Source organism: Polyodon spathula, chromosome 13, assembly GCF_017654505.1.
Source record: "Polyodon spathula isolate WHYD16114869_AA chromosome 13, ASM1765450v1, whole genome shotgun sequence".
Classification (NCBI taxonomy): domain Eukaryota; kingdom Metazoa; phylum Chordata; class Actinopteri; order Acipenseriformes; family Polyodontidae; genus Polyodon; species Polyodon spathula.
This window is the reverse complement of record NC_054546.1, coordinates 28,787,091-28,815,089: the sequence shown is the minus strand read 5'-3', so window position 1 is coordinate 28,815,089 and position 27,999 is coordinate 28,787,091. Positions and strand designations below refer to the sequence as shown.

The 27,999-nt window shown below is 40.9% G+C and overlaps 1 protein-coding gene across 1 annotated transcript; it reads right to left on the bottom strand.

Moving 5' to 3' along the window:
* Window positions 1-6: 6 nt before the first annotated feature.
* Window positions 7-27,714, bottom strand: casp2 (caspase 2, apoptosis-related cysteine peptidase). Its single transcript, XM_041267808.1, has 11 exons — window positions 27,335-27,714; window positions 26,756-26,906; window positions 26,138-26,287; window positions 25,542-25,617; window positions 10,098-10,192; window positions 9,220-9,399; window positions 7,711-7,839; window positions 7,393-7,483; window positions 6,125-6,274; window positions 2,604-2,713; window positions 7-1,287 (listed from the first exon to the last, which is right to left on the bottom strand). Exons 2-11 carry the CDS (start codon window positions 26,903-26,905, stop codon window positions 1,153-1,155), a joined length of 1,266 nt encoding a protein of 421 aa, XP_041123742.1. The 5' UTR covers window position 26,906; window positions 27,335-27,714; the 3' UTR covers window positions 7-1,152.
* Window positions 27,715-27,999: the final 285 nt, after the last annotated feature.

Sequence of the window (27,999 nt, the reverse complement as noted above, 5' to 3'; positions counted from 1 at the left end):
GTAAAATTTGGCAGGACAGTAATACAGTTTTGTTTTGTTCTTGAATGCGGCAGTGAAATGCAATTACAATTTACAATTCATAAACAAACTCAGAAAACAACAACTGAACAGGGCTTAGCTAACTTGCCCTCTTGTGGTTTAAGCTTTGAAATGCACCTCAATACACAAACTTTAAAAAAGCATGCTGTTTCAATCTAGGCATTCAAAAAAAAAAAAAAATACATTTACAGGACAAACTAAATAACAGTTTGATTTTCTATTTTTAATGATAAATGCATTTTACCAAACTGTTGATTTCCATTTGGTCCACTCATGCAGGGAAAATACTACTTATACCAAGAAAATCCCAGACTTAACAGAAAAGGAATTAAGATCCTACTGCATAGCAGTTTCACCCATTTCAGGTTTTACTACAACCTTGATTAGCCATATTGTTTCAATAAAAAGTTCACGTGTGTCTTCTAAAACTCATAGTAAAACCAGCAACGGAGAGGCAATGGGAGTCTTATTTCCATCCATGTTTTATATGTGGTAGATACATTTATATAAATACAGAGTTAATTTACAGAACCAGCCTGTCGGTTTAGTTTCTGGATCTCTGATGCAGGTTCATTCACCAGATTCCCAGACAGCTGGTGACATCACAAACAATACAAGCAAGGAGCTGCTTTCCACCCGTACCCTGCTATCATCTGGAAAACTGGGAAATGAACCTGATGGTGACTTTCTAACCCAGTATGTGTGATCAGGAGGTGAGCACAACTGTCAGGAATGTCTGCTTGGATAAACTGAGCTAACCAGCTAAACGGGGTCAGTCGGAATAAGAAAATGATTTGTTTTACAAAAACAAATTTTAACATACATGGCAAATGCTGGTGTTTGGAAAATTATGTTTTGAAATTAAAAATCAAAAGGAATGATAAAAAAAGATTTCAGATAAAATTACTTACACCAAGAAATGTTAATTAATAAAAATGAATCCCTCATATGTTTTGAGTTTTATGGCTAGTTCCCCCTAACAATATATATTTAAAAAAAATGGTATTTATCTGTGTCTGTATGTGTCTCTCACTGTGTCTGTGTGTATGCCTCACTGCGTGTTTGTGTGTGTCTGTCTCTCACTGTGTCTCTATGGGTCCATGTATGTGTGTTTTAGCGGCTTGGCTGATATCCTGGGAACAGATAGAGGTCTCTGTCAAGTGAGCTGCGGTACTCAGACATTTCTTTGCAGCGGTGAAACTCTGTCCCGGGTGCGAAACCTTCTCTCTGTTTGATCAGGGAGTTCACCTGGCAAAACAAACGAGACCCGTGAGGAGGAGAATCAAGACAGGGGAGCACAGACACACAGTCAGGGTGTTCAGAGACCAACAGGGGAGCACAGACACATGCAGGCCGAGCTGGGAGATCACAGATACACACAGGCAGAGTGCTGAGAGACTAATGAGAGCACAGACACACGCAGGCAGAGTGCTGATAGAGGCCTCCACCCTTCTGCTTTTCATCACATACATATACAATATATATTATAGAAGTCACGTCCCCACTGGTATCAGTAACAGCTACACTCATAATGTCGCTGAGTGTAGACTTCACACTCAGTGTCAATGACTAAGCATTCGAAACGTTTAAACTACAATAGATTCAGAATAAGTTCATATCTGGGTTTCGTCCATTTTTTATTTTGATTAAATGACTTAAAATCTGTTTCTCAGTGTTAGGTGGCTCCCCCTAACCAAGTTGAAAGGATGCGCATTCTCTTGCACTCTTTGTTTGACAGACACAGCAAAGAGTGCAAGAGAATGAAATACACATCTGCAATGTCTTTGTATCAGATGGCTTGTGCTAAATAGTTATATTAGATGGGAATGACTCAAGGTCAAAGCGCAGAGGCAGAAAGCAGGCAGATATTAGCTTGTAACGTTCCACACCCTTTTTTTTTTTTTTTTTTTTAAACCGGACACTTAATTATCTTAGGTTACCTGTCCCTGGTTTAGGAAGGGACTACTGTATCTTATAAGTTTATACATAGCCAGCAGAATCTAAATGAGCAAACACTACGATAATTGCAAATATCCCACAATTATTATCTTTTTAGAGATTTTAAATATTGTCCCAACACTATTCAATACCAAACTTGTACTTGTTCTTTTTATTTTCTGAATCAAATCCTTCTGTCCTAACACAGAGTTACAGCCAGGCAGGCTGGTACATCAGGAGTTATTGATTATCCTAACTTCGATTTTGGGTATGATGAAGGGCATTAGTCAAAGCGTCTGTTTTCATACAGGCTAGTTTGTGCCTTCATCAACTTAATGCCTTATTTTCAAAGGGTTTACTCTCATCTTTAATTAACTCCTCTATTTGTGAAAGTTAAAAACGCCTTTTAGTTTTACAAAACTAGACCCAAACAACTAAATTGTATATTTCAAGATCTCTTAAGTACTCTTAGCATATTTTGTGTCTCATTTTTTAACGCTAATAATTATTCTTTCTCCTTTCAAAGAAATAGGAGTTAATTAAAGGGAGGAAACGCTTTGACAATAAGGCCCTTGTTTCTTGTAAATGTTGGCTGACAGCCTGTGACGGAGTGTCTCCCTCCTCACCTTGACCAGCATATCGGCTACATGCTTGTCCTTGGCGCTGTGATAGAAAACCTCACTGAGAGCCTGAATGAACCACGAACCTCGCTTTGTGTTGCGCAGAGCTGCCGTGCCTGAGAAGAGAAGAGAAAGCAGTCAGGCGCTGAAGTCTGGACGGTACACATCAAGGATAGTTCAAGATCGCACAATACCCCTATGAGAGTTTACAATGGTATTTTCCATGGTATTGTTGCAGTTTTCCCCCCATGCTTTTCCCATGGTTATACTCTAAAGCAGCGATCCATCGTATCGTTTGATCACCATGGTCAAGCATCCATGTGTTTTTTTTGTTTTTGAGTTTTCTCAATGTGCATTCACACCCAATTCAAACGTAATGTAACTGAATTTGTAAAACACAGTGCATGACAATCAGCGTTCCCTCTAAGGCTAAAATGTGTGTATTTTTCTCAGTAACTGGCAATAACCTCCAGTTTACCAACTTTCTCAAGTTATTATCATAAATATCAACCTCAACAGAGACAACAGCCTCTAGGTAAACCTATTATTTTGAGACCATTCTTACAAAGCATTAACATAAGCATATTTGTGTCTGTCTTGCAGCTGATTCTCTGATTTCCCTCTGTAAGAATGCATGTCACATAGTGCAGAGCTCGCCTGGGCACCAGCGAATCTGCTGGTACAGGGTGGGCGAGGCGTCTGGCGATTCTGCCTCTTACAGGGTGCTGCTCACAGAGTTTACAGCTTTTAACTCGTCGTATAATTGAATACTAAAATCAGTGAAGCACAATCTTCCTGCATTATTTAGAAGTATAAATACTCCGGTAAACATAAATAAAAATCACAATACTCACACTGAAGGTTTTTGTTTTATTTCCCTTTTAAAAAACGACCATTACAGAACTCACCTCACGTGTTTTGAAACTTTTAAAAATGTAATCAGCACATTAGTTGAAAATACACATTTAAGTGTATAGTAATTGAAGACGACAAAACATGTCCATTATTTATTTATTTATTTTTTGCAAGTTTATTCATCATGTGACTTCACTCAATGTCTCTGCTGACACTCAACACAGTGACAGCACCAAAGAAGAAAAAAAAAACAATGTTTCAGTAAGACAGAGCTAAAAGAAATCTGGTTATTGCTCTAATTTGCGTGATCATGTACGAGTCAATACCATTAACATAATGCCAGTTGTAAAAATGTAGAGAATAAGAAAGCAAATAGATGGTAACAATGCAAAGCATTACATTCTATTCTGAAAAACTAAGACCTAAGGTACTGCGCTCAAGGCGGAGCTTTCCCAAAGTAAGTAAGCTACATTAATTGCGTATTTCATTGTTTTGTTTATTTCTTTCCACGCTACCTGCCTTTAATGAACCTATAATTAGCAATTTTAAACCATGGCCGTTTCTTAATTTAATTATATTTTCTGACGATGAAGAAATTAGCTCAAAACAATTTTTCTAGTTATACAATCCTTAAAGGAAATTGATCACTTTACTGTATAAAAAAAAACATTGGTTTCATAAAGACATTCTGTCTGGACTCTGGAGACACACTTCTTTTTAAATCTTGCAAATAACATTGCAGTTAGGAAAGAAACATTTGAGAAGGTTATGCGTTTACATTAAAAGGGGCGCTATTTAAATTACAATCAGGTAATACATAGCTGTGAACCTGTTTTAGAGCAACGAGTCAGTCAACACGCCTCTATCAGTGTTTCATATACTATCCTGGTTATTATTATAATGCCAGTAAAACACTAAACTTAATTTGTGGAGTACTGTACGTAGGATTACTCTCACATGACATTGCTGGACTGCTACTAAACTGTTTCATATTTCATATTATGCTGAACAGGTCTTTTCAAAACACCTTTATTTGTAGACTGAACTACTGTGTTAGTGGAAGACTGCAATATAATTCACACAACTCTGCTGGACATTTGTTTTTCTAAACTGTTGTAATATAATTATTAGGTTTTCCTGCTTATTTAAATGCCAGCAATGAGCCAAGTGATGTCTATAAACATTATGACAGGTCTGAAGTGTCTTCAGGTTCTTTACTTACTATTAAAGCAATCTGATTTGAAAAAAAAAAAGAATTGTGGTAATATTTACTAAATGTACTTATTTTAACTAGCAACATTACATGTTCAAATGCCATTTTTAATTATTAATATGTTGATAAAAAGTGGGAACAAAAGGAACTGGCCATTTTTGAAAAACAAAATTTGGTATTCCCAAGAAAGGAACAATTAGTAGCCCTAAAGATGATTACAGTTGAAGGCAGTGCAGCTGCCAGTGTTTTGCAATTTTATGCATGCCACCAGTTAAGCATGGAGTGTATAGCTATAACAACTGACAGGGCTGCATAGGATCAGAGGATGATTAAAATAAGAGGCAGAGCCATAATAAATGTCTTGTTTAAATTTAAAGTAAACTGTAAAATTGTTGAGATACTTGTGTTGGAATATTGTTTCAAAACTGTATAATGCAACATAAATATGTTAAAAGGGTTAATGTGTGGCCGAAGGTTTCTCTCTGATAATTTACCCTTTCTCAGTCAAAAGGGCAAGTTTCTCAGTATCTAAAAAGCTTAGAGGGAACACTGATGACAATGTACTGCTGCCACAACCTAACTATGAACTAACCAAATTAGCAAAATAATAAGGGAACGCTATATTTAATCCTTAGCGGTCCATTTATTCAGCGCCTGTCAGCCGTGTCAGGTCCAATTTATTTTCACATGTGTTGTTTATTTTACACGTTATTTTTTTTTTGTTTTTTTTCCCCACAGTAAAACAGGTTTGAAACAGGACACTCAGTACTGCATCTCCAGCCAAGCCCCACCCCTTGTTCGCTGTATTTTTCACATACCTCTTCATACTCATGCATACTGATAAATCCTCTCCCGATCACTTGTTTTATCACCAAACTCCAATTATGCGATCCAAGTCATTATTTTATTATTATTTTATCTCAAAAAGCTCTGCAAATGTCAGTGAAATTCTTTGAGCACTGGATGCGGAAGCAGCTATTTTCTTTGTTTATGTCTGTGTTATCTCTGTGGTGCCAGGGCTATGTGTAGCCATCAGATTGGAAATGGAAAATTGTAATGTCGGACCTGGTCCGACATAGGACCGCAAAGGATTAATCTGACAGAACGGTCGTTCCTAAACTATACACAGAAACCCACACAGCAGGGATAGAACTAACACTCCCATTGCATAGCAGCTTGATCCATTCCTGGTTTTGCTTTGAGTTTAATAAGACACACCTGAGTATGTTACCTATACACTGGGGCTAATCAAGCTTGTAGTAAAGCCTGGAATGGGTAAAAGTGCTATGCAATAGGAGTTTTATTTCCATCCCTGCACACAAAGATGCGCTCGGTCAGATGGTTTAAGGTGTAAACTAACACCACTGTGTCTGCACCATGGAGGCAGCCTCTCTTAATAATCTATGGTTCCTCGGAGCTTGCATGACAGCCAGGGGCCCCAGTTTCCCAGCCCGGGTACCTTTGAGGGAGGCGTATCCACAGATCATGTCGGACTGGGTGGGCAGCCTCACTTTCAGATCCCCCTCCTTCCTAGCATCCCTCTGCTCGCAGCCAGGAGATTCGGACCGATCTGGCCCGTCCTGCTGGTCCACTCCGGAGTCCGTCTCGTCTGAAATCAAACAGCGTGCTTCAGAGTGGCTGCAGCTCACACAATAACCTCAGAAAACATACCTCTTATGTTAGCTACACAGGTCTCAAAATTACAGTTTTGAAAGAAACACATGCTTATTATTTGGTGCAACACTTGGGTTAAAGAAATCTGTTTGTTTGAAACAATGCTGTCAGACGGTGCCACACTTGTTGGTCATTTCCCCTGTACCAATGCCAAGGGTTGAAATATAATTGCAAAACAGTTTACCCCATTACAGGTTTAAATACCAGCTGATTAGCCACAGTGTGTATAGCTAATAACAAGCTCAAGATTGTCTTATTATAAAAACAGAAATAGATCAAACTACTGTGCAATAGGAGTCATATTTTCATATATTTTTTTAAACCAATCAGCTGCTTCTGCTATTGACTGACATTATATGCAATTCTGAATATTGCTATGCTAAAGAGAGGGGAGTGGGGACTGTGCTGGGGGAAAATTACAGTATGTAGCCCCCCAGCACTGTGACCACTGACCAGGTCCCCCTGAACTGAGACCCTGCTCTGCTCCTCTGCTGTTCCAGTAGAACAGAAGAAGAGCTCTTCTGGAAGAGTCAGAAAAGGCTGAGTTATTTTATTCACTGATGCAGAAAAAATGTTTAACCGGAACAGTGGACATCGATGAGTGGAAAAAAACAAGTCTGGTGTACTGACTAGCATAAACAATGTTTAAAAACAGCCACAGCTGCTTCCACAGATCCCTATTACCACTACTCTCAAATAACCTGGGAAAGTCCAATAAGATCAGTGCCAATCGAGGGCTGTGAAACCAGCTGCTATAAAGTATGCAAGTTTACTAAAGAGAATTAAGAATTTAAGGTGTAGATACCTTTTAAAAATGCACTTATAACTGAAATGTATTTCTAATGTATTTTTAGAGAATGAAGCAAATGCTAACCCTTTCTATTTTTTTGTCTACCAAACTTATTTGGTTAAAAAGACAAAAAATGTAACTCCAGGAATCGTCAAATCGTCTCTGCTAGGCTCAGATTAGCACCAAATGCACAATAACACTGAATCATACAAGACGCTCAACCCTACAGACAAACAGAGAGACAGACCGGCTCAGTCACTCACCCCCCCGACAGGCTTGTATGAAGAACACTTTGGGTTTGTTCTGCAGGTTGGGGCAGCTGCTGTTATCAAAAAACTGAAAAATTTCATCCAGCTGAAATATACAGACAAAGAAAAATCAGCTAATCAAAATAAATAAATACAGAATGAGACTGAATATTAACCCTTTTCACTTCCACAAACAAGTAAAAGCCTTCAAACATTTGCTGAAATCATTATGCTCATAGATCTTTAAAAGAGTGGGAGTTCTGGGGGGCCGCTTTGTTAAACCAATCTGCAATTGCTCATGTTTTCTTCTTTTCCTTCCATCCCCCTCCTCACCTGCACCAGCTTCCCGTCGACTCCGTACACAGCCCCCTCCACTCCGTGTGACAGCACAGCAACTACACAGGCGTCGGCCAATCGATGCTGCTCCAGCCGGGAGAACTGTCTGAGCTCCGCCCTCATCTCCTGCAGGACCAATCGAGAGCATTGACACAGGGACTGAGTGACAAGGGACGCTTGACAAGCTACAGAAATATCAGCCAGAACTGTGCAGGTACCATGAGGCACAGGGTTAACCGGATATACTAACTTATTATAAATCACATTTCAATTACAAGAAATAAAACACAAAGCAACACTAATGCTGTTATCCACGTATTTAACGTGTGTCAGTTAGTAGTCTATACTTATTGCAAACTAAGATGCGAAGAAAAGTTCTATATGCTGTTTGATTGGGTGAGAATGGTTTCATGATTTACAATAGTGCTGCACAAACTGATTATTCAAATATTGGCAAAGTTGTATTTTTTTGACAGGTTATTGTGGATTTGATATTTACAAATTGTTGTGTAATACATAGTTCCCAGTGAAAATTACCATTTATAAAAGAATAGTGTAAATACAGAAGTTTATCAGTTAAAATAAATACAGCAAACATTTGCCTTATTGACACATGGCCAGTCACACTGCATTTAGGAACCTGGCAGCTGGTTTAGTTTGCTTGTGGTAAATGATTTAACACTTTGCATAGAGCTGCCCAAAATATTTAAAATGTCTTCAATGAAAAAGACACCAGCTGCATCAAAGATCGAAAACATTTGTGCTAAAGATCGCTCTGTCCAGTACAAGAAGGGGACCTTTCACGTTTCTGTTGTTAATGTTTTTATTTGATCTGATAATTCACCGATGGTGAAAACAGAATGTCTTCAAAGGCGGACATAAAAAACAAAATATTCTACAATTTAGCATTTACTGTTTTTCAGGTAAGCATTTAAATATTTTGAAATATTTGCTGTATAACAACTAGAGAAAGGTGCCAATATGACTGTGAAAATGCTATTCTTTTCTGCTTAATAAATATTATGTTTAATCGTGAAATATCTTGAAATACCATTTTTATCGTGGAAAAAATATAGCCCTATTGTGATTGAGCTCTTCACAGAAATCAGGTGCTGACAATCAGACAAGGGTCATTGGTGTTGATCGGGCTAATGTACCATTCCAAGTGAAACAAGTGAGGAAACAGTTGCTTGGATTTGTGTGGATTGCTGTTCTCCATAGTCTAAGAAAAGCAGCAATCATCACAAACCCAAGTAGCTTGTTTCACTTGGAATGGTAGCTTAACCCAATCAACACCAATAACCTTCACCTGATTGTCAGCATCTGATTTCTGTGGAGAACTTAATCCAAATAATCGGTTTGTGCAGCTCTAACTTCTAATCATAAAGAGACTCTGAAAAGACAGTATTTAAACAACTTACGTTGTGAATAGGGCCCAATACTACTACTACGACTAATAATAATAATAATAATAATAATTATTATTATTACTGTGTCCCTGGTTACCTCCGCTGTTTTGTTGGTGAGCACTTTGACATGGAAGTCTAAGGCTGAGAAGAGGTTTGTCAGAGTGATCTCATCGACCTCCCCCCCGCTCCGAAAATCCAGGTCATGGGTCGCAGGGTCAAACTGGATGTTACTGACCACCAGGGCCAGGCCACGAGGGCTCGACAGCATGCGATAGGACTAGAGAGAGAGAGAGAGAGAGAGAGAAAGAGAATTACATTGGTGTAGTAGGATGAGGAACTTAAGAGGGGAGAGAATTACACTGCAAATTGGAAAGAGAGAGAGAAGCAAAAAGGGGAGAGGAAGGACAGAGAGGAGAAAGTAGCTTCATAGAGAAGCACTAAGGCTGGGGTGATGCAGAATCCATCGAGCCATCATATCGTTTGATCACCAACGATGGTTAAGCGTGCGCATTGTTTCTTTTGTGTCTGTTTTACTTTTGACATCGCTTCCACTGCCTGCTTCGCATCCCGTTCAAAAAACATAAGGTCACCGAATTTGGGTTCATTTTATATCACTATACATGAATAAATGGTGGCAAAACAACAAAGGTCGCTTTCCAAAAGTAGCCTGCTTGGCCAGAAGCATCTTAAGAATCCCAGCAACGTAGCTGTAAACAAGCTCTTTAAAAGGCAAAGAATGTGCTATTCAGTAGTAGCTATTCAGTATATTATCAGTAGCTCTAAATGTGCTACTTTATGAAATATAGTTACGTTATGAATTGTGAGGGTGTATGCTGTAGGAAAGAGGGGAGATAGAGAGGGGGAGGGATGAGTACAGCAGAGTGGAAAGAGGGAGAGACAAGAAAGAGAGGGAGGTTAACACACACCAACTGCATTCCACACTAGAGACAGCCAGGTACACAGATCCCTCCCTACCTGTTGATGGTGCTTCATGTAGAACTCGTGTGTGCAAGGCAGAATGGTTGGAGACAGGGGCCCGTCGCCTCCATCCAGACATAACTCCATAGACTCTGAGGAGACACACAGTGATGCAGCAGCACGTTAGTTCAGTGACAGGATATGTATATTTGTATGTGTGTGTGTGTGTGTGTGTGTGTGTGTGTGTGTGTGTGTGTGTGTTTGCGTGTGTGTGTTTGCGTGTGTTTGTATCTGTCTATGAGTGTGTATGACATTGTGCTGGCATTGGTCTATCTGTGGGTGTATGTGTGAAAGTGAATGCATCTGTTTGCCTGTTTTACTCTCTATTAGTGCGTGAATTTGGGCAACTTTCTGTCTGTCTGAGTGTCTGTTGGTGTTTGTCTATCTGAGTGTGTATGTGTGAGACTATGTGTGTGAGATAGTGGGTGCCTTTCTGTGTGTGTGTGTGTTTGACTATCAGTGTCTATCTGTGTGAGTGGGTGCATCTGTGTGACAGTATGTGTCTCTGTATTTCAGTTGATGTGTGTGTGTGTGTGTGTGTGTGTATGAGTGAGCTTGTCTGACTGTGTGTCTCAGTGAATATGTGGGTGTGTCTCAATGTATCTGTGAGTATGTGTGTGTGTCTCAGTGTTTCTGAGTGTGTGTCTCAGTGTTTCTGTGAGTATCTGTGTGTATCTCAGTGTCTGTGAGTGTCTCTGTTTCTACGAGTATGTCTGTGTGCCTCAGTGTTTCTGTTAGTATGTGTGTGTCTCTCATGTGTCTGTGAGTATGTATGTGTGTCTCTCATGTGTCTGTGAGAATGTGTGTCTCAGTGTTTCTGTCAGTATGTGTGTGTCTGTTTCTGTGAGTATGTGTTTCAGTGTTTGTGTGAGTATGTGTCTAAGTATTTCTGTGAGTATGTGTATGTCTCAATGTTTGTCAGTATGTGTGTGTATTTCTGTGAGTATGTGTATCTCGCTGTTTTTGTGAGTATGTGTGTGTCTCAGTGTTTCTGTGAGTATGTGTGTGTGTATCTCAGTGTGTCTGTGAGTATGTGTGTGTCTCAGTGTTTCTGTGAGTATGTCTGTGTGTCTCAGTGTTTCTGTGAGTATGTGTGTGTCTCAGTGTGTCTGTGAGTATGTGTATATCTCAGTGTTTCTGTGAGTATGTGTATGTCTCAATGTTTGTCAGTATGTGTGTGTGTATTTCTGTGAGTATGTGTATCTCTGTGTTTTTGTGAGTATGTGTATATCTCAGTGTTTCTGTGAGTATGTGTGTGTGTCTCAGTGTGTCTGTGTGTGTGTGTGTGTTTCTCAGGTGTCTGTGAGTATGTCTTTTCTGATAGTGTTTTGTGGTGTGTGAGTATGTCGACTTTTACTCAGTGTTTCTGTGAGTATTTGTGTTCCTCATATGTTTCACAGTCTATGTATGTGTGTGTCTCAGTTATTCGTGCGCACCAGTGTTGTCTGTGTCTGTTTTCAGTGAGTGTGTGCCTCAGTGTGTGTCAGTATGTGTGTGTCCCTCACAAATTCCTGTGATGTGTATCCTCTGTTTTTCTGTGAGTGGTGTCACAAAGTGTTCTGTGTTCTGTGAGTATGTCTGGCTGTTTCTGTGTGTGTCTCAGTGTTTCTGTGAGTATGTGTGTGTCTAGTTTGCGAGTCATGTGTGTGTGGCGTCATTTGTCTCTGTGAGTATACACAAAGTGTGTCCCTCAGTGTGTGTGTGTTGTGTGTGTGTGAGTATGTGTGTGTCTCAGTGTTTCTGTCAGTATGTTTCTGTTTCTGTGAGTATGTGTGTGTCTCAGTGTTTCTGTGAGTATGTGTGTGTCTCAATGTTTGTGAGTATGTGTGTGTATGTTTCTGTGAGTATGTGTGTGTCTCAGTGTTTCTGTGAGTATGTGTGTGTCTCAGTGTTTCTGTGAGTATGTGTGTCTCAGTGTTTCTGTGAGTATGTGTGTGTGTCTCAGTGTTTCTGTGAGTATGTGTGTGTCTCAGTGTTTCTGTGAGTATGTGTGTGTCTCAGTGTGTCTGTGAGTATGTGTATATCTCAGTGTTTCTGTGAGTATGTGTGTATCTCAGTGTTTCTGTGAGTATGTGTGTGTGTCTCAGTGTTTCTGTGAGTATGTGTGTATCTCAGTGTTTCTGTGAGTATGTGTGTGTCTCAGTGTTTCTGTGAGTATGTGTGTGTGTCTCAGTGTTTCTGTGAGTATGTGTGTCCCTGTTTCTGTGAGTATGTGTGTGTCTCAGTGTTTCTGTGAGTATGTGTGTCCCAGTGTTTCTGTGAGTATGTGTGTGTCTCAGTGTTTCTGTAACTATGTGTGTGTCCTTGTTTCTGTGAGTATGTGTGTGTCTGTGTGTTCTGTGAGTATGTGTGTGTCTCAATGTTTGTGTTTGTGTGTGTGTTTCTGTGAGTGTGTCTGTGTTTTTGTGAGTATGTGTATATCTCAGTGTTTCTGTGAGTATGTGTGTGTGTCTCAGTGTTTCTGTGAGTGTGTGTTTCTGTGAGAATGTGTGTGTGTTTCAGTGTTTCTGTGAGTATGTGTGTGTCTCAGTATTTCTGTCAGTATGTGGGTGTGACTCAGTGTTTCTGTGAGTATGTGTGTGTCTCAGAGTGTCTGTGATGTGTGTGTGTGTATGTGTGTGTGTCTCAGTGTTTCTGTGAGTATGTATGTGTGTCTCAGTGTTTCTGTGAGTATGTGTGTGTCTCAGTGTTTCTGTGAGTATGTGTGTGTCTCAGTGTTTCTGTGAGTATGTGTGTGTCTGTTTCTGTGTGTGTGTGTGTGTGTGTTTCTGTGAGTATGTGTGTGTCTCTCATGTTTCTGTGAGTATGTGTGTCTCAGTGTGTCTGTGAGTATGTGTGTGTGTGTGTGTCTGTGAGTATGTGTGTGTGTCAGTGTTTCTGTGAGTATGTGTGTGTCTCAGTGTTTCTGTGAGTATGTGTGTCTCAGTGTTTCTGTGAGTATGTGTGTGTGTCTCAGTGTTTCTGTGAGTATGTGTGTGTCTCAGTGTTTCTGTGAGTATGTGTGTGTCTCAGTGTTTCTGTGAGTATGTGTGTGTCTCAGTGTTTCTGCGAGTATGTGTGTCTCAGTGTTTCTGTGAGTATGTGTGTGTCTCAGTGTTTCTGTGAGTGTGTGTGTCTCAGTGTTTCTGTGAGTGTGTGTGTGTGTCTCAGTGTGTCTGTGAGTATGTGTGTGTCTCAGTGTTTCTGTGAGTATGTATGTGTGTCTCAGTGTTTCTGTGAGTATGTCTGTGTGTCTCAGTGTGTCTGTGAGTATGTGTGTGTCTCAGTGTTTCTGTGAGTATGTATGTGTGTCTCAGTGTTTCTGTGAGTATGTCTGTGTGTCTCAGTGTGTCTGTGAGTATGTGTATATCTCAGTGTTTCTGTGAGTATGTATGTGTGTCTCAGTGTTTCTGTGAGTATGTCTGTGTGTCTCAGTGTTTCTGTGAGTATGTGTGTATCTGTGTTTCTGTGAGTATGTGTGTGTGTGTGTGTGTGTCTGTGTGTGTGTGTGTGTCTCAGTGTTTCTGTGAGTATGTGTGTGTCTCAGTGTTTCTGTGAGTATGTGTATGTCTCAGTGTTTCTGTGAGTATGTGTGTGTGTCTCAGTGTTTCTGTGAGTATGTGTGTGTCTCAGTGTTTCTGTGAGTATGTGTGTGTGTCTCAGTGTTTCTGTGAGTATGTATGTGTGTCTCAGTGTCTGTGAGTATGTGTGTCTCAGTGTTTCTGTGAGTATGTGTGTCTCAGTGTTTCTGTGAGTATGTGTGTGTCTGTGTTTCTGTGAGTATGTGTGTGTCTCAGTGTTTCTGTGAGTATGTGTGTGTCTCAGTGTTTCTGTGAGTATGTGTGTGTCTCAGTGTTTCTGTGAGTATGTGTGTGTCTCAGTGTTTCTGTGAGTATGTGTGTGTCTCTCAGTGTTTCTGTGAGTGTGTGTGTGTCTCAGTGTGTCTGTGAGTATGTGTGTCTCAGTGTTTCTGTGAGTATGTGTGTGTCTGTTTCTGTGAGTATGTGTGTGTCTCAGTGTTTCTGTGAGTATGTGTGTGTGTCTCAGTGTTTCTGTGAGTATGTCTGTGTGTCTCAGTGTGTCTGTGAGTATGTGTATATCTCAGTGTTTCTGTGAGTATGTGTATGTCTCAATGTTTGTCAGTATGTGTGTGTGTATTTCTGTGAGTATGTGTATCTCAATGTTTTTGTGAGTATGTGTATATCTCAGTGTTTCTGTGAGTATGTGTGTGTCTCAGTGTTTCTGTGAGTATGTGTGTGTCTCAGTGTTTCTGAGTATGTATGTGTGTCTCAGTGTTTCTGTGAGTATGTGTGTGTGTCTCAGTGTTTCTGTGAGTATGTGTGTGTCCCTGTTTCTGTGAGTATGTGTGTGTCTCTGTTTCTGTGTATGTGTGTGTGTCTCAGTGTTTCTGTGAGTATGTGTGTGTCTCAGTGTTTCTGTGAGTATGTGTGTGTGTCTCAGTGTTTCTGTGAGTATGTGGGTTTGACTCAGTGTTTCTGTGAGTATGTTTGTGTGTCTCAGTGTTTCTGAGTATGTGTGTGTGTGTCTCTGTTTCTGTGAGTATGTGTGTCTCAGTGTTTCTGTGAGTATGTGTGTCTCAGTGTTTCTGTGAGTATGTGTGTGTGTCTCAGTGTTTCTGTGAGTATGTGTGTGTCTCAGTGTTTCTGTGAGTGTGTGTGTCTGTTTGACTCAAGTGTCATTGGTTAATCTTGTGCTTGAGTATGTGTGTGTCACAGTGTTTCTTACAGTACAGAGTCTCATGTGTTTCGTGTGAGTATGTATGTGTGTACAGAGTTACAGTTTGTTCAGTATGTGTGTGTGTCTCAGTGTGACACTCATGAGTGGTGTGTGTCTCAGTGTTCTCTGTTATTATGTGAGTGATCTCAGTGTTGTCTCAGTAGAGTATTTCACAGTCTATAGTCTCAATGTGTTTGTATCTTCTAACATATGTGTGTGTCTCAGTGTTTCTGTGAGTATGTGGTGTATCTCAGTGGTCCGCGAGTATTATGTGTGTCACAGTGACACAGTCAGTGTGTGTAGGTGTGTGTCACAAAGTACACTCAGTGTTTTTTTCTGCATAGGTGTGACAGTGTTCTGTGAGTGATATGTGTGTGTGTCCTCAGTGTGTCTCGTGGTGAGTACATATGTGTGACTCAGACACACACTGTGAGTCTCAGTGTTTCTGTGAGTATTACTGTGTGTGTCTCAGGTTTCCTGTGAGTTCAGTGTTTCTGCGAGTATGTATGTGTGTCTCAGTGTCTGTGTGAGTGTGTGTGTCTCAGTGTGTCTGTGAGTGTGTGTGTGTCTCAGTGTTTCTGTGAGTATGTGTGTGTCTCAGTGTTTCTGTGAGTATGTGTGTGTCTCAGTGTTTCTGTGAGTATGTGTGTCTCAGTGTTTCTGTGAGTGTGTGTGTGTCTCAGTGTTTCTGTGAGTATGTGTGTTTCTCAGTGTTTCTGTGAGTATGTGTGTGTGTCTCAGTGTTTCTGCGAGTATGTGTGTGTCTCAGTGTGTCTGTGAGTATGTGTGTGTCTCAGTGTTTCTGTGAGTATGTGTGTGTCTCAGTGTTTCTGTGAGTATGTGTGTGTGTCTCAGTGTTTCTGTGAGTATGTGTGTGTGTCTCAGTGTTTCTGTGAGTATGTGTGTGTGTCTCAGTGTTTCTGTGAGTGTGTGTGTGTGTGTGTCTCAGTGTTTCTGTGAGTATGTGTGTGTCTCAGTGTTTCTGTGAGTATGTGTGTGTGTCTCAGTGTTTCTGTGAGTATGTGTGTGTCTCAGTGTTTCTGTGAGTATGTGTGTGTGTCTCAGTGTTTCTGTGAGTATGTGTGTGTGTCTCAGTGTTTCTGTGAGTATGTGTGTGTGTCTCAGTGTTTCTGTGAGTATGTGTGTCTCAGTGTTTCTGTGAGTATGTGTGTGTCTCAGTGTTTCTGTGAGTATGTGTGTGTCTGTGTTTCTGTGAGTATGTGTGTGTCTCTCAGTGTTTCTGTGAGTATGTGTGTGTCTCAGTGTTTCTGTGTGAGTGTGTGTGTCAGTGTTTCTGTGAGTATGTGTGTGTGTCTCAGTGTTTCTGTGAGTATGTATGTGTGTCTCAGTGTTTCTGTGAGTATGTGTGTGTCTCAGTGTTTCTGTGAGTATGTGTGTGTCTCAGTGTTTCTGTGAGTATGTGTGTGTCTCAGTGTTTCTGTGAGTATGTGTGTGTCTCAGTGTTTCTGTGAGTATGTGTGTGTCTCAGTGTTTCTGTGAGTATGTGTGTGTCTCAGTGTTTCTGTGAGTTTGTGTGTGTTGTCTCAGTGTTTCTGTGAGTATGTGTGTGTGTCTCAGTGTTTCTGTGAGTGTGTGTGTGTGTCTCAGTGTTTCTGTGAGTATGTGTGTGTCTCAGTGTTTCTGTGAGTATGTGTGTGTCTCAGTGTTTCTGTGAGTATGTGTGTGTCTCAGTGTTTCTGTGAGTATGTTTGTGTGTCTCAGTGTTTCTGTGAGTATGTGTGTGTCTCAGTGTTTCTGCGAGTATGTGTGTGTCTCAGTGTTTCTGTGAGTGTGTGTGTGTGTCAGTATGTTTCTGTGAGTGTGTGTGTGTGTCTCAGTGTTTCTGTGAGTATGTGTGTGTCTCAGTGTTTCTGTGAGTATGTGTGTGTGTCTCAGTGTTTCTGTGAGTATGTGTGTGTGTCTCAGTGTTTCTGTGAGTATGTGTGTGTCTCAGTGTTTCTGTGAGTATGTGTGTGTGTCTCAGTGTTTCTGTGAGTATGTGTGTCTCAGTGTTTCTGTGAGTATGTGTGTGTCTCAGTGTTTCTGTGAGTATGTGTGTGTGTCTCAGTGTTTCTGTGAGTATGTGTGTGTCTCAGTGTTTCTGTGAGTATGTGTGTGTGTCTCAGTGTTTCTGTGAGTATGTGTGTGTCTCAGTGTTTCTGTGAGTATGTGTGTGTGTCTCAGTGTTTCTGTGAGTATGTGTGTGTGTCTCAGTGTTTCTGTGAGTATGTGTGTGTGTCTCAGTGTTTCTGTGAGTATGTGTGTGTCTCAGTGTTTCTGTGAGTATGTGTGTGTCTCAGTGTTTCTGTGTGTTTCTGTGAGTGTGTGTGTGTCTCAGTATTTCTGTGAGTATGTGTGTGTCTCAGTGTTTCTGTGAGTATGTGTGTGTCTCAGTGTTTCTGTGAGTATGTGTGTGTGTATCTCAGTGTGTCTGTGAGTATGTATATATCTCAGTGTTTCTGTGAGTATGTATGTGTGTCTCAGTGTTTCTGTGAGTATGTATATATCTCAGTGTTTCTGCGAGTATGTGTGTGTCTCAGTGTTTCTGTGAGTATGTGTGTGTCTCAGTGTGTCTGTGAGTATGTGTATATCTCAGTGTTTCTGTGAGTATGTATGTGTGTCTCAGTGTTTCTGTGAGTATGTCTGTGTGTCTCAGTGTGTCTGTGAGTATGTGTGTGTCTCAGTGTTTCTGTGAGTATGTGTGTGTGTCTCAGTGTTTCTGTGAGTATGTGTATGTCTCAATGTTTGTCAGTATGTGTGTGTGTATTTCTGTGAGTATGTGTATATCTCAGTGTTTCTGTGAGTATGTGTGTGTCTCAGTGTTTCTGTGAGTATGTGTGTGTGTCTCAGTGTTTCTGTGAGTATGTGTGTGTGTCTCAGTGTTTCTGTGAGTATGTGTGTGTGTCTCAGTGTTTCTGTGAGTATGTGTGTGTGTCTCAGTGTTTCTGTGAGTATGTGTGTGTGTGTGTCTCAGTGTTTCTGTGAGTATGTGTGTGTACTACTAATGTGTTTCACAGTAGGTGTCACACTCATGACATGTGTTAAACACAGTCATTGGTGTGTGTCTCACAGTGTTTTGTGTGAGTCTTGTGTCATTGAGTGTGTGTCTCATGTGGTTCTTTGTGGGTTCACTTGTTTCTAGAGTCACACAGTATGTCACATGAGTGTCATCTGTGACACTGTGTACATCTCATGTACATCACATAGAGTCACAAGTGTCATACTCACATGAGTCACAAAGACACTTTGTAGTCACAAAGACACTCATATGTCATACAGTGACACCTCTCGTATGTTTTGTTGTCACAAAGACGCTCATATACACGTCCACAGTATGTGTGTGTCTCAGTGTTTCTGTGAGTATGTGTCATCTGTGTTCTGTGAACATTGTGTGTATGGACACACACAGAGTGAGTAGACACTCATGTCATAGTCACACAGACACCTCTGTGTTTCTGTGAGTATGTGATGTGTGTTGCACACACATTGTCATCTCAGTGTGTGAGTCCTCATGTCTCTGTGACACATGTCATGACACACAGACACTAGTATACACAGTGAGTCTCAAAGTTCTGTGACACATGTGTGGTGTCTCAAAGTGTTTCATACACACTGTGAGTATGTGTGTCATGTGTTGACTGTGAGTATGATATGTGTGTCTCAGTGTGTGCACAAGACACTCATGTGGAGTACTGAGTTGTGTCACACACAGTGTTTTGTCTCAGTGTTTCTGTGTGTGTGTGTGTGTGTCTCAGTGTGTCTGTGTGTGTGTGTGTGTGTCTCAGTGTTTCTGTGAGTATGTGTGTGTCTCAGTGTGTCTGTGAGTGTGTGTCTGTGTGTCTGTGAGTATGTGTGTGTCTCAGTGTTTCTGTGAGTATGTGTATGTCTCAATGTTTGTCAGTATGTGTGTGTGTATTTCTGTGAGTATGTGTGTGTCTCAGTGTTTCTGTGAGTATGTGTGTGTCTCAGTGTTTCTGTGAGTATGTGTGTGTCTCAGTGTTTCTGTGAGTATGTGTGTGTCTCAGTGTTTCTGTGAGTATGTGTGTGTCTCAGTGTTTCTGTGAGTATGTGTGTGTCTCTGTGTTTCTGTGAGTGTGTGTGTATCTCAGTGTTTCTGTGAGTATGTGTGTGTGTCTCAGTGTTTCTGTGAGTATGTATGTGTGTGTCTCAGTGTTTCTGTGAGTATGTCTGTGTGTCTCAGTGTGTCTGTGAGTATGTGTATATCTCAGTGTTTCTGTGAGTATGTGTATGTCTCAATGTTTGTCAGTATGTGTGTGTCTCAGTATTTCTGTGAGTATGTGTATCTCAATGTTTTTGTGAGTATGTGTATATCTCAGTGTTTCTGTGAGTATGTGTGTGTCTCAGTGTTTCTGCGATGTATGTGTGTGTCTCAGTGTTTCTGTGAGTATGTGTGTGTCTCAGTGTTTCTGTGAGTATGTGTGTGTCTGTTTCTGTGAGTGTGTGTGCCTCAGTGTTTCTGTTAGTATGTGTGTGTCTCTCATGTGTCTGTTAGTATGTATGTGTGTCTCTCATGTGTCTGTGAGAATGTGTGTCTCAGTGTTTCTGTCAGTATGTGTGTGTGTCTCACTGTTTCTGTGAGTATGTGTATATATCTCAGTGTTTCTGTGAGTATGTGTGTGTGTCTCAGTGTTTCTGTGAGTATGTGTGTGTGTCTCAGTGTTTCTGTGAGTATGTGTGTATCTCAGTGTTTCTGTGAGTATGTGTGTGTGTCTCAGTGTTTCTGTGAGTATGTGTGTGTCTCAGTGTTTCTGTGAGTATGTGTGTGTCTCAGTGTTTCTGTGAGTATGTGTGTGTGTCTCAGTGTTTCTGCGAGTATGTGTGTCCCTGTTTCTGTGAGTATGTGTGTGTCTCTGTTTCTACGAGTATGTCTGTGTGTCTCAGTGTTTCTGTGAGTATGTGTGTGTCTCAGTGTTTCTGTGAGTATGTGTGTGTGTCTCAGTGTTTCTGTGATAGTATGTGTGTGTGTCTCAGTGTTTGTGTGTGTGTGTGTGTGTGTCTCAGTGTTTCTGCGAGTATGTGTGTGTCTCAGTGTTTCTGTGAGTATGTGTGTGTCTCAGTGTTTCTGTGAGTATGTGTGTATCTCAGTGTTTCTGTGAGTGTGTGTGTGTGTCTCAGTGTTTCTGTGAGTATGTGTGTGTCTCAGTGTTTCTGTGAGTATGTATGTGTGTCTCAGTGTTTCTGTGAGTATGTGTGTGTCTCAGTGTTTCTGTGAGTATGTGTGTGTCTCAGTGTTTCTGTGAGTATGTGTGTGTCTCAGTGTTTCTGTGAGTATGTGTGTGTCTCAGTGTTTCTGTGAGTATGTCTGTGTGTCTCAGTGTTTCTGTGAGTATGTCTGTGTGTCTCAGTGTTTCTGTGAGTATGTGTGTGTCTCAGTGTTTCTGTGAGTATGTGTGTGTGTCTCAGTGTTTCTGTGTGTCTCAATTTTTGTGTGTGTGTGTCTCAGTGTTTCTGTGAGTATGTGTGTCTCAGTGTGAGTTCTGTGAGTTTCTGTGTGTGTGTCTCAGTGTTTCTGTGAGTATGTGTGTGTGTCTCAGTGTGTCTGTGAGTATGTGTGTGTCTCAGTGTTTCTGTGAGTGTGTGTATCTCAGTGTTTCTGTGAGTATGTGTGTGTCTCAGTGTTTCTGTGAGTATGTGTGTGTCTCAGTGTTTCTGTGAGTATGTGTGTGTGTCTCAGTGTGTCTGTGAGTATGTGTATATGTCAGTGTTTCTGTGAGTATGTGTGTGTGTGTCTCAGTGTTTCTGTGAGTGTGTGTGTGTGTCTCAGTGTTTCTGTGAGTATGTGTGTGTGTCTCAGTGTTTCTGTGAGTATGTGTGTGTGTCTCAGTGTTTCTGTGAGTATGTGTGTGTGTCTCAGTGTGTCTGTGAGTATGTGTATGTCTCAGTGTTTCTGTGAGTATGTGTGTGTCTCAGTGTTTCTGTGAGTATGTGTGTGTCTCAGTGTTTCTGTGAGTATGTGTGTGTCTCAGTGTTTCTGTGAGTATGTGTGTGTGTCTCAGTGTTTCTGTGAGTATGTGTGTCAGTGTTTCTGTGAGTGTGTGTGTGTCTCAGTGTTTCTGTGAGTATGTGTGTGTGTCTCAGTGTTTCTGTGAGTATGTGTGTTTGTGTGTGTGAGTTCTGTGAGTATGTGTGTGTGTGTGTGAGTGTTCCTCTGAGTATGTGTATGTCTCAGTTTTTCTGTCAGTATTTGTGTGTGTCTATTTCTGTGAGTATGTTTGTGTATCTCTGTGTTTTTGTGAGTATGTGTGTGTCTCAGTGTGTCTGTGAGTATGTGTGTGTCTCAGTGTGTCTGTGAGTATGTGTGTGTGTCTCAGTGTGTGTGTGAGTGTGTGAGTATGTGTGTCTCAGTGTTTCTGCGAGTATGTGTGTGTCCCTGTTTCTGTGAGTATGTGTGTGTCCTTGTTTCTGCGAGTATGTGTGTGTGTCTCAGTGTTTCTTTGAGTATGTGGGTTTGACTCAGTGTTTCTGTGAGTATATTTGTGTGTGTGTGAGTGTTCCTCTGAGTATGTGTATGTCTCAGTTTTTCTGTCAGTATTTGTGTGTGTCTATTTCTGTGAGTATGTTTGTGTATCTCTGTGTTTTTGTGAGTATGTGTGTGTCTCAGTGTTTCTGTGAGTATGTGTGTGTGTCTCAGTGTTTCTGTCAATATGTGTATGTTTCTGTGAGTGTGTGTGTCTCAGTGTTATGGCGAGTATGTGTGTGTGTCTCAGTGTTTCTTTGAGTATACTTGTGTGTCTCAGTGTTTCTGTGAATATGTGTGTGTCTCAGTGTTTCTTTGAGTATGTGTGTGTGTATGTCTCAGTGTTTCTGTGAGTATGTGTGTGTCCCTGTTTCTGTGAGTATGTGTGTGTCTCAGTGTTTCTGTGAGTATAAGTCTGTGTTTCTGTGAGTATGTCTCAGTGTTTTTGTGAAGGTCTATGTGTGTTTCTATTTCTGCGAGTATGTTTGTGTGTATCTCAGTATTTTTGTGAGTATGTGTGTCTCAGTGTTTCTGCGAGTGTGTGTGTGCGTCTCAGTGTTTCTGTGAGTATGTGTGTGTGTCTCAGTGTTTCTGGAGACACTCACACAGGTCTCAAGTGTTTTGTGAGGGTGGAGTTACACAGACCCGTCCTACACACCCTACAAATAGGTCCACGGGTGTATTTTTTTCATAGACACATGTATGTCAGTACAGTTTTTGTGAGTGTGTGTTGTGGGTCTCACACAGTCACAAGAAGACACTTTTCACACACAGAGTGTTGGTGTCTGCTGTGTTTTTTCTGTGAGTATGTGTGTGTGGAGTCATCAAGTGTTTCTGTCTCAGTATGTGGTGTGTTTGTCAGTGTTTGTTGTGTGTATTATGTGGTTGTATCCGTATTCGGTCAGTTTTTTGTGTGTTGTCTCACAGTCATGTGTGTGTCTCTCAGTGTGTTTCAGTGTTTCACAGTGTGTTGCTCAGTGTCAGTATGTGTGTGTGTCTCAGTTGGTGTCAGTGCTGTGTTTCTGTGAGTACACTGTGTGTGTCTCAGAGTGTGTTTGTGTCGTGGCACAGTGTGTTTCTGTTATGTCTATAGTTTTTGTTGTGTGTGGTGTGAGTGTCTGTGTGTCTCAGTGTTTCTGTGAGTATGTGTGTGTCTCTCGGTGTGTCTGAGTATGTTTGTATGTCTCAGTGTTTCTGTGAGTATGTGTCTGTGTTTCTGTGAGTATGTGTCTCTGTTTCTATGACTGTGTGTGTGTGTGTCTGTATCATTGTTTCTATGAGTATGTGTGTGTGTCTCAGTGTTTGTGAGAATGAGTGTGTGTATCTCAGTGTGTCTGTGAGTATGTGTATGTCTAACTGTTTCTGTGAATATGTATGTCTCGGTGTTTCTGTCAGTATTTGTGTGTCTCCGTGTGTCTGAGTATGTGTGTGTCTGTGTTTCTGTGAGTATGTGTGTGTGTCTCAGTCTTTATGTGAGTATGTGTGTGTGTGTGTGTGTGTGTGACTCAGTGTTTCTGTGAGTATATCTCAGTTTTTCTGTGTCTCAGTCTTCATGTGTGTATTTCAGTCTTTCTGTGAGTATGTGTGTGTCTCAGTGTTTCTGTGAGTATTTGTGTGTCTCAGTGTTTCTTTGAGTATGTATGTGTGTCACAGTGTTTCTATGAGTATTTGTGTAGATTTCAGTGTTTCTGTAAGTATGTGTATCTCAGTGTGTCTGTGAGTATGTGTGTGTGTCTCAGTGTGTCTGTGAGTATGTGTGTGCCTCAGTGTGTCTGTGAGTATGTGTGTGGGTGTCAGTGTTTCTGTGAGCATGTGTGTGTGTCTCAGTGTCTCTGTGAGTAAGACTGTGTGTCTCAGTGTTTGTGTGAATACGTGTGTATCTCAGTGTGTCTGTGAGTATGTGTGTCTCAGTGTTTATTTGAGTATGTGTGTATCTCAGTGTGTCTGAGTATATTTGTGTCTCAGTGTTTCTGTGAGTCTGTGTGTCTCCCTGTTTATGTGACTATGTCTGTCTGTCTCAGTGTTTCTGTGAGTATGTGTGTGTCTCAGTGTTCCTGTCAGTATGTGTATCTCAGCGTTTCTGTGAGTACGTGTGTCTCAGTGTTTCTGTGAGTATGTGTGTCTCGGTGTTTCTGTGAGTATGAGTGTGTGCCTCAGTGTTTCTGTAAGTATGTCTCAGTGTTTCTGCGAGTATCAGTGTGTGTCTCAATGTTTCTGCGAGTACAGTGGCTTGCGAAAGTATTCACCCCCCCTTGGCATTTTTCCTATTTTGTTGCCTTACAACGTGGAATTAAAATTGATTTTGGGGGTTTGTATCATTTGATTTACACAACATGCCTACCACTTTGAAGATGCAAAATATTTTTTATTGTGAAACAAACAAGAAATAAGACAAAAAAACAGAAAACTTGAGCGTGCATAACTATTCACCCCCCCAAAATCAATACTTTGTAGAGCCACCTTTTGCAGCAATTACAGCTGCAAGTCTCTTGGGGTATGTATCTATAAGCTTGGCACATCTAGCCACTGGGATTTTTGCCCATTCTTCAAGGCAAAACTGCGCCAGCTCCTTCAAGTTGGATGGGTTCCGCTGGTGTACAGCAATCTTTAAGTCATACCACAGATGATTCCCAATTGGATTAAGGTCTGGGCTTTGACTAGGCCATTCCAAGACATTTAAATGTTTCCCCTTAAACCACTCAAGTGTTGCTTTAGCAGTATGCTTAGGGTCATTGTCCTGCTGGAACGTGAACCTCCGTCCCAGTCTCAAATCTCTGGAAGACTGAAACAGGTTTCCCTCAAGAATTTCCCTGTATTTAGCGCCATCCATCATTCCTTCAGTTCTGACCAGTTTCCCAGTCCCTGCCGATGAAAAACATCCCCACAGCATGATGCTGTCACCACCGTGCTTCACTCTGGGGATGGTGTTCTCGGGGTGATGAGAGGTGTTGGGTTTGCGCCAGACATAGCGTTTTCCTTGATGGCCAAAAAGCTCAATTTTAGTCTCATCTGACCAGAGTACCTTCTTCCATATGTTTGGTGAGTCTCCCATATGCCTTTTGGCGAACACCAAATGTGTTTGCTTATTTTTTCTTTAAGCAATGGCTTTTTTCTGTCCACTCTTCCGTAAAGCCCAGCTCTATGGAGTGTATGGCTTAAAGTAGTCCTATGGACAGATACTCCAATCTCCGCTGTGGAGCTTTGCAGCTCCTTCAAGGTTATCTTTGGTCTCTTTGTTGCCTCTCTGATTAATGTCCTCCTTGCCTGGTCCGTGAGTTTTGGTGGGCGGCCCTCTCTTGCCAGGTCTGTTGTGGTGCCATATTCTTTCCATTTTTTAATAATGGCTTTAATGGTGCTCCGTGGGATGTTCAAAGTTTCGGATATTTTTTTTTATAACCCAACCCTAATCTGTACTTCTCCACAACTTTGTCCCTGACCTGTTTGGAGAGCTCCTTGGTCTTCAAGGTGCCGCTTGCTTGGTGGTGCCCCTTGCTTAGTGGTGTTGCAGACTCTGGGGCCTTTCAGAACAGGTGTATATATACTGAGATCATGTGACACTTAGATTGCACACAGGTGGACTTTATTTAACTAAGTATGTGACTTCTGAAGGTAATTGTTTGCACCAGATCGTATTTAGAGGCTTAATAGCAAAGGGGGTGAATACATATGCACGCACCACTTTTCCGTTATTTATTTTTTTCATTTCATTTCACCAATTTGGACTATTTTGTGTATGTCCATTACATGAAATCCAAATAAAAATCCATTTTAATTCCAGGTTGTAAGGCAACAAAATAGAAAAAATGCCAAGGGGGGTGAATACTTTCGCAAGCCACTGTATGTCTCAGTGTTTCTGTGAGTATGTCTCAGTGTTTCTGTGAGTATGTGTGTCTCAGTGTTTCTGTGAGTATGTGTGTGTCTCAGTGTTTCTGTGAGTACGTGTGTGTGTCTCAGTGTTTCTGTGAGTATGTGTGTGTGTCTCAGTGTTTCTGTAAGCATTTGTGTGTCTCAGTGTTTCTGTATGTGTGTGTGTCTCAGTGTTAATGTGAGTATGTGTGTGTGTGTGTCTCAGTGTTTCTGTGAGTATGTGTGTGTGTCTCAGTGTTTCTGTGAGTATGTGTGTGTGTCTCAGTGTTTCTGTGAGTATGTGTGTGTGTCTCAGTGTTTCTGTGAGTATGTGTGTGTGTCTCAGTGTTTCTGTGAGTATGTGTGTGTGTCTAAGTCTTTCTGCCGGATGTGTTTCTCACCTTGTCTGCGGGCTCTTTTTGGTTTGAATCCCTCAGTTTCCTGTATGGGGCAGGACAGCATAGTATCCACACTGCTCTGAAAACACAAAACAAACACAGATCTCATTACTGCATTTGTTCACTCATTGCCAATGAATAATGAATAACTGGACTAAGGATTTTACACTAGCATTTTACACTAGTTAATTCAGTGGTAATTTGCATACTGTCAGTTAAATACCCACAACTATTAAGTGCTCAATAGTGCTAAATTTACACATACCAAAAGAAATGTAATAACTTCAAATTTTCAAAGGGTTTACTCCAGTCTTTTAATTAACTCCTATTTTTTAAAGAAGAAAAAATCATGTTAATTTAACAAAACAAGAAATAACGCCCCTGTGGATGCCGAAGAGATCTTGAATTATATATATATATATATATCTATATATATATATATATTTTTTTAAACTAACAGGTGATTTACCACTTTCAAAAAACAGGAGTTAAAGACTGAAGTAAACACTAAGTATGGCCCTTCTTGTCTAAACGTGTGGTACTCCACAAGGTTAGGTTTCCTTTGTTATTTCCAGGACAGCCCGCCCCTCGTCCCTCACCTCTATTGCAATGTTCTGTCGGAGCAGTTTCTCCAGGTGTTCCTGCTTAGTCTCTTGTAGCGCTGCACAGAATTCCTCAAAGGCCCGCGGGCCTCGCTTCGGAAGCAGAGACAGGAACTCTACGTTCTGACTGAAGGACCCTGTCTTGGACTGGGAAACAGAACAGTGCAGAGAAAAAACTTACTGTCTTCATTCACCCGAGTTCAACATGAAACACCACTGACAAGCAGGAATGTGTTTGCTTGTCTCTATCAGTCAGCCTTAGAGTGTGTCACAGTCTCAAAGCTTATTTAAAAGTAGCTTACATAAACGGGGTAGCAGAGTCTAAGAAAAACAGCATTCCACACAAACCCAAGCAGCTGTTTCTTTAATTGTTTCACTCTGAATGTTAAATTAGCCCAATCAACACCAATAACCTCACCTGATTTCTGTGGAGCGCTCAATCTGAATAATCTAATATAGGTTTGTGCAGATCTAGCTGCTTGCTTCTTGCTTTTGAATAACAAAAGGTTCTCAATGCATTGATTATTTTTGGTAACCAGTCCGATATTGGATAGGAATTTGGTTTCTGATTGTGCCTCCTCCACTTAAGACACAGTAAAAGAAGGAGCTCATTACCATGACTGTCTCCACCATGTTCTCTGTCAGGATATCTGCAGCCAGCAGGTACTGAAGCAGCTCTCCTATAATCAGCTGCTTCGCCAGGGAAACTCGGTTCCTCTTCAGCACCTCCTGATGGCTCTTCAGCATACCATTGCCTCCCAGCATTCTGGACACAAAACACAATCACAGAATCACTTAGAATTCAGGTCTGGATTATTTTTTGCTAAAGGATGTTGTGCTATCAAATACTTAAAATTCCTTGTCTCACTTCTTACTAGCAACTTTATTACCAAGCTCTTTTGAAGCAGTGTTAACCAAGGGCTTAAAATGCATTTCTGTGAAACAGTCTGCCTTTAACACTGGAATCTATGGGGGGAAACAGCCTGGATTTAACATTGTGGGTCTATGGAGGGAAACAACCTGGCTTTAACATTGGGATCTATATGATACTGGCAACTATCTGAACTGTGTGTGTTCAACTAATTCAACCGACCATTATTCACGACATTATTCAAACTATGTAGTTTTTGGAAGAATATAAAAACAAGCAAACAAAACGATAAATTAAAAAGTGCAGTCTGTGGTTATATTTACCTGGTGTCTTTTTAGATAATTTTGCTTTCAAGCCCAACCGTCGTCGACCTTCTTTATGTAATTTCTGTCGTGGACCCTACTCTTTTAAATTCGAAAGTTAGCGTCCTGGCTGTGTCATGTCTTGTTTGTTTTATTCTTCTTTGGACGTCACTATTTCAAGCGACTTATTTCTTTGTACTGCAAGACCGAAGCATAAAATACTCGTTTTAAATTAAAATAGTATTTTCCCTTTAAATGATTCTCCGTTACATTGTGTTTTTGTTTAATTTAATTAAGTTTGTATTTGTTATTTTAATTTGATATATTTGTTAAATCTTTCCTTCTCCTGTCAGCACAACATCCGCTCACCACTTCCGGTTAGCCAAACAAAATCCCGCGCGGAAATGGACGGTTTCATTCTGAATGTAGGAAGGGGGGGGGGGGTGTTAAATATTTAAATACATTAATTTAGACACCCTGTTTCGAATGAGTTTGAACTGTAAAATACGGAGTTATAATATAAAAAGAACGGACTGAATCTGTGCGTCTTTGTTGTTTTTAAGCATGAGAACCAGGGTTGTCGCCTCCTGAAGTGTGGCCTGGTACCTCTATTACTGTCTTCGGTTTCAGTACCACACTGGAGTATAAAATGCATATTAAGACGAACAAGCAGAAAAGTGGGACTG

Coding starts and splice junctions, on each gene's coding strand:
- casp2 (XM_041267808.1), bottom strand. CDS start 26,905: ATGCTGGGAGGCAATGGTATGCTGAAGAGCCATCAGGAGGTGCTGAAG. Junction 10,193..25,541: donor AAAAAGAGCCCGCAGACAAG/GTGAGAAACACA, acceptor GTGTCTCCTCAG/AGTCTATGGAGTTATGTCTG. Junction 1,288..2,603: donor TAGCCGATATGCTGGTCAAG/GTGAGGAGGGAG, acceptor TTGTTTTGCCAG/GTGAACTCCCTGATCAAACA.